Genomic DNA, 13850 nt, shown 5'->3' with positions numbered 1-13850 from the left:
CAGAAGAGACTCTCAAATAAAGTGTGTGGGCCTTGACCTGCCTTCCCTGCAAAGAGTATTTTTAACACAACTAGCACAATTTTGTCTGAATTCAACTCCATAGAAGGGTATTATTCCCACATTCAGACATTGTATTTCATGGGATGCTAGCAAAGAGTACAAATGACTGATAAATTATGGCAGGAAATATTAAAGAATGTGTACAACAGACTTTCTGCTCTCACCCCAAGCTTTGGTATTCTCTACAAATCAGCTGGCACTGCTGCATTAATATCTATTTTGCATTCTTCAGTGTTGCTAGTTTGTTTTGCTGTCTGATTTAATTCACCAGTTGGAAATGTTTTCTGGTACTTTGTCTAATTTTTAACTTTATAGTCGTGATCCTTGAACTTTTTAAGTCAGCCTTTGATGTTTAAGATGCCAAATATTTAGAGATCCTTTTTGTCTCAATATTCAGTGAGCAAATTATACATACATGGATCTGATCTCCAGCAGGCTTCAATCCTGTTAAGTTGTGCCAGTTTGTACAACCTGTACAAATTGTACAGAGGATTTATCTTTGCATAATTTCAGGAATAGTCTGAATCTTTCTTACTGCTGTTTTCTGACTTACTCTGATTCGTAACAGCTTTTGGATTATGATTTTACCAAAATTTATGATTTTACCAACCTTATGATTACTGTTTTCTGGTGAGGGATAATTAGCTAAATATATCAATAAATAATTCACCTGTTTTCATGACTGGTCTGTTTGGATCCCAGAATGAATCTTGTGTAGCAAGTACCCACATATATTCTTCTATCTATTGTTAAGGACACTGTTGGCACAGTAATCTCCCTCCCTGAGTCTCACCCACTGTTTGAAGGGTTGGGATCCTTTGGGTTATTTTTCTTTTCAGAACAGGCTCACTTAATTTCCCCTCATGGCTGTAACCATTTTAATATCTCCAAAGAACATGGAATTTTGTATTGTTTTTCTCAGTATGGCACCTGTAGAAAATCACGAACAAACAAAATTAAGCATTTTTGATGAATTTTCCAAGAGAAATGAAGGGGAAAGAGCATTCTCATTAAGACTACAGATCTATTTCTTATCCTGGTTTTCTTTTGAAATGAAGGACTATTCTACTGAGAGATTAAAGAAAACCAACGAGATACTAAAAGGCATTAAGTTATTAAAGCTGTATGCCTGGGAGCACATATTCTGTACGAGCGTGGAAGAAACGAGGATGAAGGAACTCACCAGTCTCAAAACCTTTGCACTTCACACGTCTCTCTCTAGTAAGTAACTTTATTTGTGGTGCTTGGAAATGGATCCTGTTCTTCAGGATCTTCAGGATGTCAGCATTCCTCCTGACTTCAACTAAAGCAAAACCCAGCTGTGTCTGTGACACGTTTTTGTGTGTGATGTGATTAAAATAAAAAGGCATGATATATATATATGACAGAAGCTTGAAAAGGTAGAGTATATCTTGTTGATTTATTTTTGTAGTAAATTTTCTGCTACCTTCATTATGACATTGTATATTTGCAGATCTGATTGCAGCAAAGACAAATTAGTGTCTGAAAGAAATTGTGTTTTGTGTAATGGAAAAGAGCTGAGAGGGTAATGTTTTAGTTGTGTTGCATAATATTTGTGCACATAATATTTTTTCTCTGAGTTTACTGAAATATACAGATGAGAGAATTCCCTGGCTTATTTGTTAGTGTGTTTAAGATCTCTGACTACCATGGAAGGAAGTTTCTTCCTGCAGAGTACTTTCCTTTGGGAGTTTTAATTACTTGAATTGGAAATCCAGGAAAATGGATTTTTCTGGTGTCATACCCTTACTGTAAAATTGTTTTTTTTTTTCTTATTTCGTATAATCTAATGCCTATTTTGTTTTTCCTTCCCAGTTTTTATGAATGCAGCCATACCAATAGCAGCTGTTCTCGCAGTAAGATATGGTTTGTTTTTTACTTTTCCTTATAAAAGGTGGAGAAAAGGAGAGGGGGGTAGAAAAAAAGAATGGACACCATTGTTATTGTAGTACCTATTCCTCGTAAAACCAGCAGGTGAGTTAATGTGCCCTGCTAACTGTAGGAGAGGATGACACTGGAAGTGTCCATTCCCAGAGTGTGGATTGTTAAAACCAAAAAGAAATATAATTTTTTACCATCAGAAAGAAAGAAAAAAAAATCATTGCAACTTGAAAGGTGACCCATTTTGAAAAGCTCTTTTTCTGAAGGGATTTTTAATGGCTTTGCTTGTCTCTTGAGCATTAAGTGCATTATAAGCCACCATTTTAGTTTGCAGGAAAGAGTACTCTGCAGTTTAAGGACAAATAAGTTTTGCTTGTGCTCTGGCCAGGTTTAAAGCTCAGCCTCAAGCACTAGAGGAACTGCGACATGCCAATAAGTGTGGGTTTTTCACAGAGCACATTTTGAGGGCATTACCTAGAGTACAGTGAGAGTGGGTACCAGAAACATACCCAGAGTTCTGGACCCATAAGATTTGTTGGATTCTTACTGATTTTTCCGAGTTATGTATTTCTTCTGAAGCCTGAAGTCACTTACAATGCTAGATGGAACAATGAAATTTTTTTTCATTCTTAAATATGTAAACCTCTTGTAACCATGGGCAAGGGTTTAAAATCTATTTCACTTTAGGAGAAGACACCTTTCTCTTCAGTTTACTGTGATCCCCAGTAAACTGAGGTATATAGTTATTAGCCTTAATTGAGAAAAATATTTTGCTTGCTGTCCTTGCCCCTCTTTTTGGAGAGCCCTTGTCCTGACCTGCTCTTTCCCTGGTGTGACAGACCTTTGTGACCTATGCCTACACCAACGACAAGCCCCTGCAGCCCGCCCAGGCCTTCGCATCCCTGTCTCTGTTCCACATCCTGGTCACACCCCTGTTCCTGCTCTCCACCGTGGTTCGTTTTGCAGTCAAAGCTATTGTAAGGTAAGTGGTCCTTCTGTTCTCACCAACTCATGAACACCCAGTTGGGTAATACATCAGGGAAGGTGCTGGAGGAAAGGGTTGTCTCTGCCTGCTCGCGTTGGAAGAGAGTTAAGATGCAGGACTCAGGTGTTCAAAGATGTGAGAGAAATCAGAGTAAACAGTTCATTTTACTGGATGATGCGAAGAAACAGCAAAGGAAAGGCACTGAGCTGTTGGAGCAAGTCCAGAGGAGACCACCAAGGGGATCAGATGGGGCACTTCTGATATGGGGAAAGGCTGCGAGAGTTGGGATTGTTCAGCCTGGAGAAGAGAAGACTTTGGGGCAACATAATTGTGGCCTTCCAGGACCTGAAGGGAGCCCAAAAGGAAGATGGAGAGAGACTATTTCCAAGGGCCTGGAGTGACAGGACAAGGGAGAATGGCTTCAAACTGACAGAGTGTAGGTTTAGATTGGATATTGGGAAGAAATTGTTCCCTGTGAGGGTGGTGAGACCCTGGCACAGGTTGCCCAGAGAAGCTGTGGCTGCCCCTGGATCCCTGGAAGTGTTGAAGGCCAGGTTGGATGGGGCTTGGAGCAACCTGGGCTAGTGGAAGGTGTCCCTGCCCATGGCAGGAGGTGGGACTGGATGATCTTTAAGGTCCCTTCCAACCCAAACCATTCTATGATTCTATGATTGTAAATGATCCATTCTTTTTATTATTTCACTACCTTTGGCAATTCAGATTTAGAGCTGCACTGTTCTTCCTTGGGAAATGCTCCTCTGCTCACAGTGTGGCCACTCACCATCACTCTCATCTAGTACTTTCTGGGCTCTTATCTGTACAGAGGGAGATGAGAGAGACTGGTGTGAAGCTCTTTAGCCAGACTGGCCCTGCTGAGGCAAGAAAGAGCAACTCTACCTCCACAAAGGGTGCACTGGGCTTTCAGTGAGAATTTGGCAATGTCCTGCCTGATATGTTCCAGGCATTTATTTCTGTAAAATAGCCCAAAAGAACAGCTTCCTTCATGCTGGGCTATAAAGCACTTAATCTCGAGGGAGCTGGTTGGTAGGAAGTCAAATTTCAGGGTTTTGGTTGCTGTGCCAGTGGCCTGTATGGACAGAGTCTTGGTCACAGGGCAGTTATGCAGACCTACACACAGCCAAGATGTCCCAGGGGGCACAAACTGACACCTGACTGGCAGCAATGTGTCAGATGCCAAGCACTAGCAGGATGTGAGGACAGAACTAACCTTCCCACCCAGAAACATCATTCCCTCGTGCCAAGGCTGAGGCACATTGGCAAGGTGTTGCATTGCTGCTGTCACTGACTCTTTTTGGTGGGCAGCAATAATGACAAATAGCAGTCAAAGGGACTTCAGGCTCCACAGCTGTCCTTTGCCAGCACCACACTGACTTCAAAAAACAAAAATAATTAAACAGAGTTTATTTTTATCAGAGCAGCAGCAGGGCCACATGAGACATTTTCCCTAGGTTGAAAAGGATTTCTGAGTAGTGGAAAATCTCAAGGCTCCTCTATAAATCATCCAAGCCTCTACATCTCTGTACTATGTTTAGCAGAGCCCTAATATCAAAATGGTGTGTACATTTTCCTTAACACTGCTGGCCACTCCTCAGGACACTGTTTAGAGACCATATTTGCCAAAACAAACTGTATCCTTTGGCAAACTCGTTTCCTAACATCTTTCTCCCATGAACATCATGTCCCCCAAGCGAAGAATGAAAAATGTGTGCTTGACCACTCCATGGCACTATCCTCAATCAGAGGAGTATGTGCTCATTTGTTTTATGATTAAGTGCTTATACTTTGGTCAGAATTTCATGTTCAAGAGCAGTTCTAGTGCCTTGAAAACTTTTGAGGGTACTTCATTCAAATTTGAAGTAAGGGTTGATGTTTTCTTTCTTGGGCGCAGGATCAGAGCAAGGTCTCTTATCTTCCACAAGAAAATAAATTCTTGCTTGGTGCCCTTATGTAAGTAAGACTGGAATTCTGACACGGGGGTTAGACACATGAATCTTCCTTTCAAAAGAGGAGGAAGAAACAGGAATACTGTCAGGAGGAAATAATGACACTAGCAGTGCTTTCTTGCTAACCAGCATCTCTGTGGCTCAAACACACATTGATAATTTAACATGAAATGTGCAGGTGGGCCTTGAGACAGGACTGCTTTCCCATTTTCAGATTAATGTTCAAATCACTGATCTGAAGGCATATGTCCTCCTTCTTCCTCGGTCTCTGACCCAACACACCTTGATTTTAGTTTTTGCAAAGTCACAGAGCTTCACCGTGATCAGTGAGTGACTTTGTTCATCCCTGCAGAAGCTGTGTCAGGATGCACCTACTGCACTGGCATTTCCGTGGGGTGTAGGTGGGTGGATGACTCATTTATGCACCCTGACTGTGTGTAGGCATGAGAAAGGCCCAGAAGAGATGGAAACCATTCCCATGGAGCTCCCATGGCACCCACATGACCAGCCCTGCTCTTTGTTCCTGGCCACCAGTACAATGTTTGATTATTTTCATCTGTCCTTCTTCCACACGCATAAATTTTCATTTGCCATCAGGGTGGCAGATAGTCTGAGAGGAAACTGAAAGTATCCCATGAGCTTCTTTTGGAACATTTCTGATAAATGCTGCTGCACGAAAATGGGAATACACTAATGGAAACTTGGGTTTGTGCAACTCACTGTCCTGTTTTCTTTCAAGTGTCCAGAAGCTGAATGAGTTTCTCCTGAGTGATGAGATTGGAGATGACAGCTGGAGAGGGGGGGACAGCTCTGTACCCTATGAATCCTGTAAGAAGCACACAGGACTTGTAAGTTCTGGTTTATGATGCTGAATTTCAAAGCCCTACAGCCCCATGCAAGACCAGTGGCCGAGCTGATAGACCTCGGGAGTTTTGGCTTCTAGCCTGACTAGTATTGACCAATTTTGCCTCTTTTATGTCTTAATCTCTGTGTTTCTATGACATAAAGGGCCCACAAACACATTCAAGCATTGCTGAAGGGCCAGTAGTAATGAAAACCCCACAACACACCAAGACATTTACACATGGTTCAGATGAATCCTCCTCAGCTTTTATAGAAGCCCCAGGTGGATTCCCTGTGGTTATGGGCTTTGTGCTGTGTATTCCCAGTACATCCTGTTGTATCTTGGGCATCCTTAGGTAGGAACAACCCCTGCTCTGGGAAATTCAGAGTTGGAGGTGGGACAAACTGCACCAAACTTTGTGAAATAGGAATTAATTTCAAAATGCTGTTTCTGGAGTGCTAAACATACAGTGAATTCGAGTAAAATTTGAGGACAGAAAAAAACACAATGGAGATGATTTGGGAAAAGGTTGGAGGTTTGTTTTTTTTTTTTCATTTTGACATTTTTTAAAAAGCCAGATATTTCAGCTCTTTCAAACTAAATATACAAGTTGAAATGTGACTGAATCTTGAAGACAGCAACAGAAAGAAAGGATTAGCACAAAATAAGTTTGATTTTGAGCTGAATTAAATTATTTTGCCAACTTGAACAACATTTCTTGTTTTTCTGGGTTAACCATTATAATAAATTAAACAAACATAAAATTGTTTCAGCATTTGTTTTATTTCTTCTGTCCACCTTTTGTCTAGCCTTAAAGAGACAAAGTCTAGATAGATGGTGGGGAAAGGGAAAAACAAAGGCAGTGTCTGTAAAAGTTAATCAATAACCAAATATAGTCCAGCTGTAAGGAATCACTAAGGTTATATTGATTCAGCTCAATACAGAGGTGCTTACAAATAACCACAGGTAGCTCTGAATGAGCTGGCTCCAAAATCACTATTATTCCTCAGGAAGGTGCTCTGCACAAGCTAAACTGACATGCTTCCCACTCCTGCAGCTATTCTGCTTCCAAGAAGCAGAACTGGTAACTCAGCACATCATTACACAGTGACACAGCTTTGCTTGGAGCTGCCTCAGGTAGGGCAGAGGAGGGTGACAGGTGAAATTTGGGATGGTTTTGCGTGGGAAACACAAAAAATCAGGTATTTTCTGTGCTTCAGTTATAAGTGTTTAAAGCATTACACTGTGTGTATGTCAGCAGCGTGTCTTTATTATCACACATTGGCGTCTTGTTTTGAGCTGGTACGGTGGTAAGAAAGCGAATGGATTTATAGGGAACCAAATGCTGTCTTCTCCTGAGGATTCCAGCTTTTCTCCTGTGTGTTCATTTCCCTGTGCAGCACACCAAGGCCATCAACAGGAGGCAGCCCCTGAGGTACCAGCTCGAAGGCTATGAGCAGCCAGCAAGGAAGCAGACGCGGCCCGTGGAGATCGACGACGTCGCGATCAAGGTGGTTTGAAAACATCCTCTTGTTCTTTACAAGGAGCAACTCCTGAAACAGCACCCGATAGTGTCCAATTGCTGCTGCTATTCCAAATTTTCTACTGTAAGAGCAAGCCCTTAGATGAGTCAGCACTTTAGCCAAAAGTGCAGTGAGAAGAGTTGGCTTCAGACCAGGTCTTTATAGTGATTCCCATCACGAATATAAAGGAAAAGAACTTAGAATATCTGATGGGCAGGAATTAATACAGGTTGATTAACCTGTCCTTTCAGGCAGTTCTCATTCACTCTTAGAAATAAGATCAGAAGTTTTGAGTTGACATCGAACTGTTGGAGGCTACCAAGGTGATGAAAGGGATGGAAATATGAGGAAAGGCTGAGAGAGTTGGGATTGTTCAACCTGGAGAAGAGAAGGCTTTGGAGCGACCTAATTGCGGCCTTCCAGGACCTGAAGGGAGTCCAAAAGGAAGATGGAGAGAGACTATTTCCAAGGGCCTGGAGTGACAGGACAAGGGGGAATGGCTTCACACTGACAGATAGGAGGTTCAGATTGGATATTAGGGAGAAATTGTTCCCTGTAAGGGTGGTGAGGCCCTGGCACAGGTTGCCCAGAGAAGCTGTGGCTGCCCCTGGATCCTGGAAGTGTCCAAGGCCAGGTTGGATGGGGCTTGGAGCAACCTGGGCTAGTGGAAGGTGTCCCTCCCCTTGGCAGGGGATTGGAACAAGATGATCTTTAATGTCCCTTCCAACCCAAGTCATTCTATGATTATTTGATCTATACTATGGCCTGTCATTTATTATTTTAAGTTATGTTTACCATGTGTCCCCCCCTCAGTGTGCTCTGTACAAAGAATGTTTCTTTAGTCTTATATTTGACAGAGTGAAAGTATTTGGTAGAGTTCAACTCAAGATTATCCTTTTATTACATTACATACAGTATATATATTTGTGTATATATCTATTCTTATTCAGAAGCTTTTCTGGGTTTGGCAATCTTTAAAAACCTAACTTTTTTTTTTTGTGTGTGTGTGTGTGCAACTTATTTAAGTGACATACTTTAAATCCAAACCAGGCATTCTATTTTTTTCCCCTCATGTGTTTATATATAAGTGACATGTGGTAATTATTTTGTAGGTGACCAATGGATACTTTTCATGGGGAAGTGGCTTAGCTACATTGTCCAACATAAACATTAGAATCCCAACAGGTAGGATAAAAGCACAACTTAAACATGAAACATGTAGTGTCAAATTGCTATTACTAATTCCATTTCTTCATGTTGTGAAAAGCATAAAAGTATACTTTTAGATTTTTATAAGAAAAAAATGAAAGTTAAAAATGTATAAAAATCCTTGACCTGTTTTTGTCACATAGCAATATCATTAGATAAATTATGTGGGTTTTGCATACGTTTAGATAGTTTCAATAAGAGCACAAAGTCAAGAGTAAGAATAAATAGGAAAATGATGGTTTCAAATAATTCATTATTATTTCTAATAGAGAAATTAAAAAAAAAGAAAAAGGGAGAACTCCAGACCTGTTCAAACCCAGGGTGAATCTAATTCAGTATCTTATTTCCACCAGTTGGTGCCCAGGGACACAGCACTCATGTCTTGCACTTTTCCTGCCATTCATTAAAATAACAGTCTCCCAGTTCACAACTATTTTCATCTCAGAAAATGCAGTTTTTTCTGTCAAGAAAACCTCAGTTATTTCCTCTTTCAATGAACTTCTCCTTGTCAAGCTGAGTTCCTGTAATTCCTTGCATTGGTTAGGGGTTCCACAGGTTTACAAAATACTGGTTTGTTTCAGAAAACTTACATAGCAAGTGTGAAAAGTAACAACTATTATTTTCTATTATTATTATTAATTATAATAGTAATGACGCTGGTAATAATAATAACAATAGTTTTTTATTGTTTTCGTTGTTAATGCTGTGAAATACCTAACACAGTTGGTAGTTGATGCTATTAAGTAGCCTTATATTTTATTTTTACGTCCTATCAAGTCCTTAGTTTTAAAATAGACCATTGCTTTAGGTTGATGTCACATGGTTGTTAAGTAATCCCAAAGTCTGTATTGTTTGTTTCCATGTAGCATTAAGTGCCCTACACGTGGATGAACACTCCTTTGTGCTGGCCCAGTGCCACATCCAACACCACTAGAATGCCTTTGCTACAAGGAATTTAAAGTCTAAGGCCAGGGGTTCACAAGCTGAGTGAGCCAGAGTTTATCTCCTTTGGAAGGAATAAGACAGTTAAATTCCGAGCTGAAGAGAGACATGGAAAATTTCCAATACCTGAAGGGAGCCTACAAGAAAGGTGGAAGAAGACTATTTATAGGGGCTTGGAGTGACAGGACAACAGGGAATAGCTTCAACCTGACAGTAGGTTTAGATTGGATTTTAAGGAAAAATTCCTCCCTGTGAGGGTGGTGAGGCCCTGGCACAGGTTGCCCAGAGAAGCTGTGGCTGCCCCATCCCTGGAAGTGCTAACATATTTAACCAACTAGTTCAAACGTGCTCTAGACCTAGATCTGATTGCACCTTATTGAGTGGATATATTTATTTTCCTCTTTTCAAGATGTGTTTTTTGGTGTTTTTATTATTATCACAGGTCAGATGACAATGATTGTGGGTCAAGTTGGCTGTGGCAAGTCCTCCCTTCTCCTTGCTATATTGGGAGAGATGCAGACGCTGGAGGGAAAAGTTCACTGGAGCAAGTATGTTTATATAGCTTTTAATTGCTGTATTTAAGCAGCAGGAGGTTGAGGTTTGCTGTGAGAAATGTAAACTTCGTGCCTCAGAACTGCATGTTGAGTGATTCTCATCACCCAGATCCTCTCTGGAATGCATCACCTGCAAACTTATGAAGGGTTTTCACTGCTGTTTTGTCACGGTTCAGAGCAGGCAGAGCAGCCTTAGGAAGGGAAAAGGGCTAGTCTGGCAATTAATATCTAATATATTAGCCTAGCAAATGACCTGACTAGAAATTCAGATTATCAAATAGGCATGTATTTCTCACTCAGAGATGCTGCTGCTGGCAGAAAAAAAAGGTGATACAATAACATGTGTTACTGCTCTTCTCCTTCCCCGGTACATGATCAAGCCTCACCTGTGGAAGTCACTGTTACTCTTTACAGTAACCCCAAAACTTGTTCTTTGATTTTAAAGATCAGCTCTGCTTCCTTAAAACTGCCAAGCCAAACTCCTCTCAATTAGCTTTTTGCTGAGGAAGAGGGAATTTCATCACAGAGGCCAATATTTTGTTGCCCCATCCCTTGACTAGTAACCTCCCTTGTCGTATTTTTCTTACAGCAATGTTGCAAGCTGGATGTTTTTTGCTTTTCCTGTGCTAGTATCCATGGCATTTTTTGCTCTCCAGCTATATTTCACTTTGTGCTATTCTAAACATATGATCTCACTGGAGTAGCAGGTACAGTTGGAGCCAAGGCAAGACTAACTTTGAGTTTAAGCTTTGAAGGAAGAATATGTGACTTACCACAGTTAATTTCTTTGAGACACATAATAAAGGTTTTTACACCCCAACCAGGCATTGTTTTTCTGAGTAGTTTGAAAAAATACAAGGGGTAAGTAGAGTGTACCTTGAAATGATTCTCACAGTTGTTTTCAAAGATACAGTTGAGAAAGACTCGGGTTTTTCCTAGAAAAAGATATGAAATCTAAGGGAGATTAGAGAAGTGAGAAATCCTAGAAACACACTAGAGACAGTTTGTGAAATGTTTCATAATCATGAATGATGAAAAACAAATGAAAATTTCACGTTGTTCAAGGGGTTGGATCATGCTGTCAGTTGATTGTCTGTACATCACCAAACAACTCAGGTTCTTGGAAGCATCTCAGGCTTTTTTTTTTCATTGCACACTCTAACTGGTACCCTGATGTAGCTGATGCAAACATGGTTATGTTTTGCTGGTAATTTCAGACTGCCTGGCAGACAGACGAATACAGAAGGATACTTCAGGTATTTAACCAAGTGGATCCTCTATTTTGCAAAACCATACTAAAGGTCCTATTTACTCAAATCCCTTTCCATGTGATTCTACGTGCATGACTAACGCAGCTACTGATCCAGGGGTGAAATGCAGTGAAGTCCCCCACAAATTCAGGCACAACAACACAGTAATAGTAATAATGGATAAGATCTCAGCCCCAGTTGTATTGGGGCAATCCTGCAATGCATCACTGGGATTTGAATACCCTGTTGCTGTGGGTGTTGACTGCAGTAAGAGCTGTATGTCCTGCTGCCAGGGTTGTCACTGGTTTGGCACCTTAGGGAAATAAAGCACGTTAGTGCATCTTTCTGTAAAAGATCTTGGCCAGGGCAAGTCTTATGGGCCAGATCTCCCTTCTTCCCACTTACGTGAGACATGTCTCAGATACGTTACAAACCTTAGACACACAAAAAACCAGCCCCTTGTCTGAGGATTGTAATATATCTGAGGCTGTCTGGATGCAGTGATTGAACCAAGCTCGTTTCAGATCTGAATTGTTAATTATTAAGTCTATATGAGGACAGTTGTGGGGATTATGCAGAGACATGCATTCCCCTCATCCACACCGAACCAAACAGCCAGAACCACATTGTCAGGCTGCCAAGCAAAGAGTGGCTAAGTGGAAATCCTTCCCTCACTGTACATTTTCTGTAAATTGGACTGGTTTCTGTGCAAACAGGTTGTTGTGTATTAAGTGAAAAGCTCAGGAAACACAAGAACTATTAAAGGGATCCTCACAAATGGCCTGTTCTGTCCTCAAGTATTAAGGATACAAGAAAAGTTAGGAAAAGGAAATACTCCCTTCAGTTTGCAACCACACTAACAGCAGCTCACAGAAACCACACTATGGGCTCTGCAGGGATAAATGATCAGATAAATGAACATTTGGCCAAAATCAGCATAACCACCTAGTGCTGCTGTGGCTGGTTGCAGGGACAGGACTAAATTCCTCTAAACTCCTGAGTAAAATTTGTGTAGATGCTCAGTCCTCATCTGGCCTCAAACTTCTTGCCTTTATTAGCAGAGGAAACAGTTCATTCTGTTGTTACAGTGGTATCCCAGAGATTTTGTGTCTCTTTATTCTCCTCCCTTTTTACTTTGTAGGCTGAGGGGATCACAGCCTGGTTAGAGATGCATCGATCTATTTTAAATCATTCAAAGTTACTGTAAAAGTATCCAAACTTCAGCGAGGTGTCCTTTTTACTTTTCCTTAAAACCTTGATTTAAATTAATTTCTATTTTATTTCATCTTATGTGTTCAAAATCTTACAAAACGACCAATCAGTCTGGTCTTTCCTACAATTCCAGACTTGAACTTCTCACGGCCCATTTTGGCCAACATGTATATTTTATAATACAACTGAAAAATTAGCATAAACAGCCATATTTCAATAAAGAAACTAGAGCAAAAATTGCTGATCCCCTCAGGCAAATAAAATACTCTTTAGAAACCTCAGGAGCTTCAATTCCAGTGCACTCCCATGCCCTGCAATCCCATCACTCTCTCAGCTTCAGCAGGGTAAAAAAGTATAAGACCAAATACTTAATCCCCTTGTTTGTGAAGGCCCCAGCTCAGCAAAGGTCTTCTATGTGTTTATTCATGGGATTATTGATGAACATGGGTTCTCACAGAAATCTCACTCATAATTTGGGAGAATTAAAGTGTATTTGTCAAGCTAAGCATGGAATGGCATTTCTAAGCAAAGAAGTGTTTAGGTAAATAAGATCTGAAAATTAGTCCTTGCTCATTCAGACAATCTATATGACTCCAATGGCAAGCATATTAAATCTGGTAGGGAATTGCAAGGGGTCCTGCAAGACCTGTGCCCAGTTTTTGTTAAACTGTAGTTCAGAGGGCACTTCCAAATGTGTACATGAAAGCAGTATCTCTTTCTCTACCACTGCTATGCCCTGCTGATAAAAGTTTGGGGGTTTTGAATAGAGCAAATTTAGTTTGTTCTTTTTTTCTTTTTTGTTTGGCTTGACCTAATTTCCAACCCTTTTTCAATCTCTCCTTAAACTCCATCTTTTGCTTTCTTGTAACTTTATTCCATTGTAGAGAAGACTGGAAACTTCTACTGAGTAAGAGACCAGTTCTAGTGAAGTGATGTCTCTTTTGAGCCTGAATTTATGTCTCCTTGACACTTCTGAGATAAATCAGCAGGACTTACCTCTAATGAAGTATCTCCTCTGACAATTGATGCCCAAAGGGAACACAGATTGTGCCCTTTGCAAGGCCTGAATTGTCAAAGTCCTCAGAGAGCTGATGTTCTGCTGTGTCTCAGGTCTGGAATTTTGGGAAGATGTTAATACGTGAGTCTGGCATTACAAGGACTCTGCTATGAGAATTTTCTAGACTTGGATATTCTCCTTACGAGTGCAGCTGCATTTACTGGTATCCCAGCAGTCAAGCAGTCATTTCTGCCTCAGCAGTGAAATATTTCATCTGGAGGATTCACAGGCCTGAGAGTGGAGGATAATTTTGTTCATGGTTTTGTTTTTTTTTTTTTTAAGTCAGGAAAATAACACATGAGCATCAGTTTTCTAGCCCCTTCCAATGCCTGTTTCTATTTACCTGGC

At 40.7% G+C, this 13850-nt stretch overlaps 1 protein-coding gene across 4 annotated transcripts in view; it reads left to right on the top strand.

Annotated features, from left to right (window-relative positions):
* The window catches only part of ABCC9 (ATP binding cassette subfamily C member 9), a 69373-nt gene that overhangs the window by 24356 nt on the left and 31167 nt on the right, over positions 1 to 13850 (top strand). For 3 of the 4 annotated variants that reach the window (XM_039379973.1, XM_039379972.1, XM_027711742.2), the window contains exons 12-18: positions 1119 to 1281; positions 1897 to 1937; positions 2802 to 2944; positions 5651 to 5759; positions 7156 to 7266; positions 8391 to 8463; positions 9872 to 9977. In XM_039379973.1, coding sequence (XP_039235907.1) covers positions 1119 to 1281; positions 1897 to 1937; positions 2802 to 2944; positions 5651 to 5759; positions 7156 to 7266; positions 8391 to 8463; positions 9872 to 9977 — 746 coding nt within the window. Of the gene's footprint in view, positions 1 to 1118; positions 1282 to 1896; positions 1938 to 2801; positions 2945 to 5650; positions 5760 to 7155; positions 7267 to 8390; positions 8464 to 9871; positions 9978 to 11200; positions 11240 to 13850 lie in introns of all 4 variants that reach the window. The other variant, XM_027711735.2, reaches the window with a different exon arrangement.

This window comes from Pipra filicauda, unplaced genomic scaffold (genome assembly GCF_003945595.2).
Source record: "Pipra filicauda isolate LSUMZ 115617 unplaced genomic scaffold, ASM394559v2 scaffold181_size1560634_pilon, whole genome shotgun sequence".
NCBI classification, from domain to species: domain Eukaryota; kingdom Metazoa; phylum Chordata; class Aves; order Passeriformes; family Pipridae; genus Pipra; species Pipra filicauda.
Note: the sequence above shows the minus strand (reverse complement) of the source record. Positions and strands in the feature narration are given on the sequence as shown.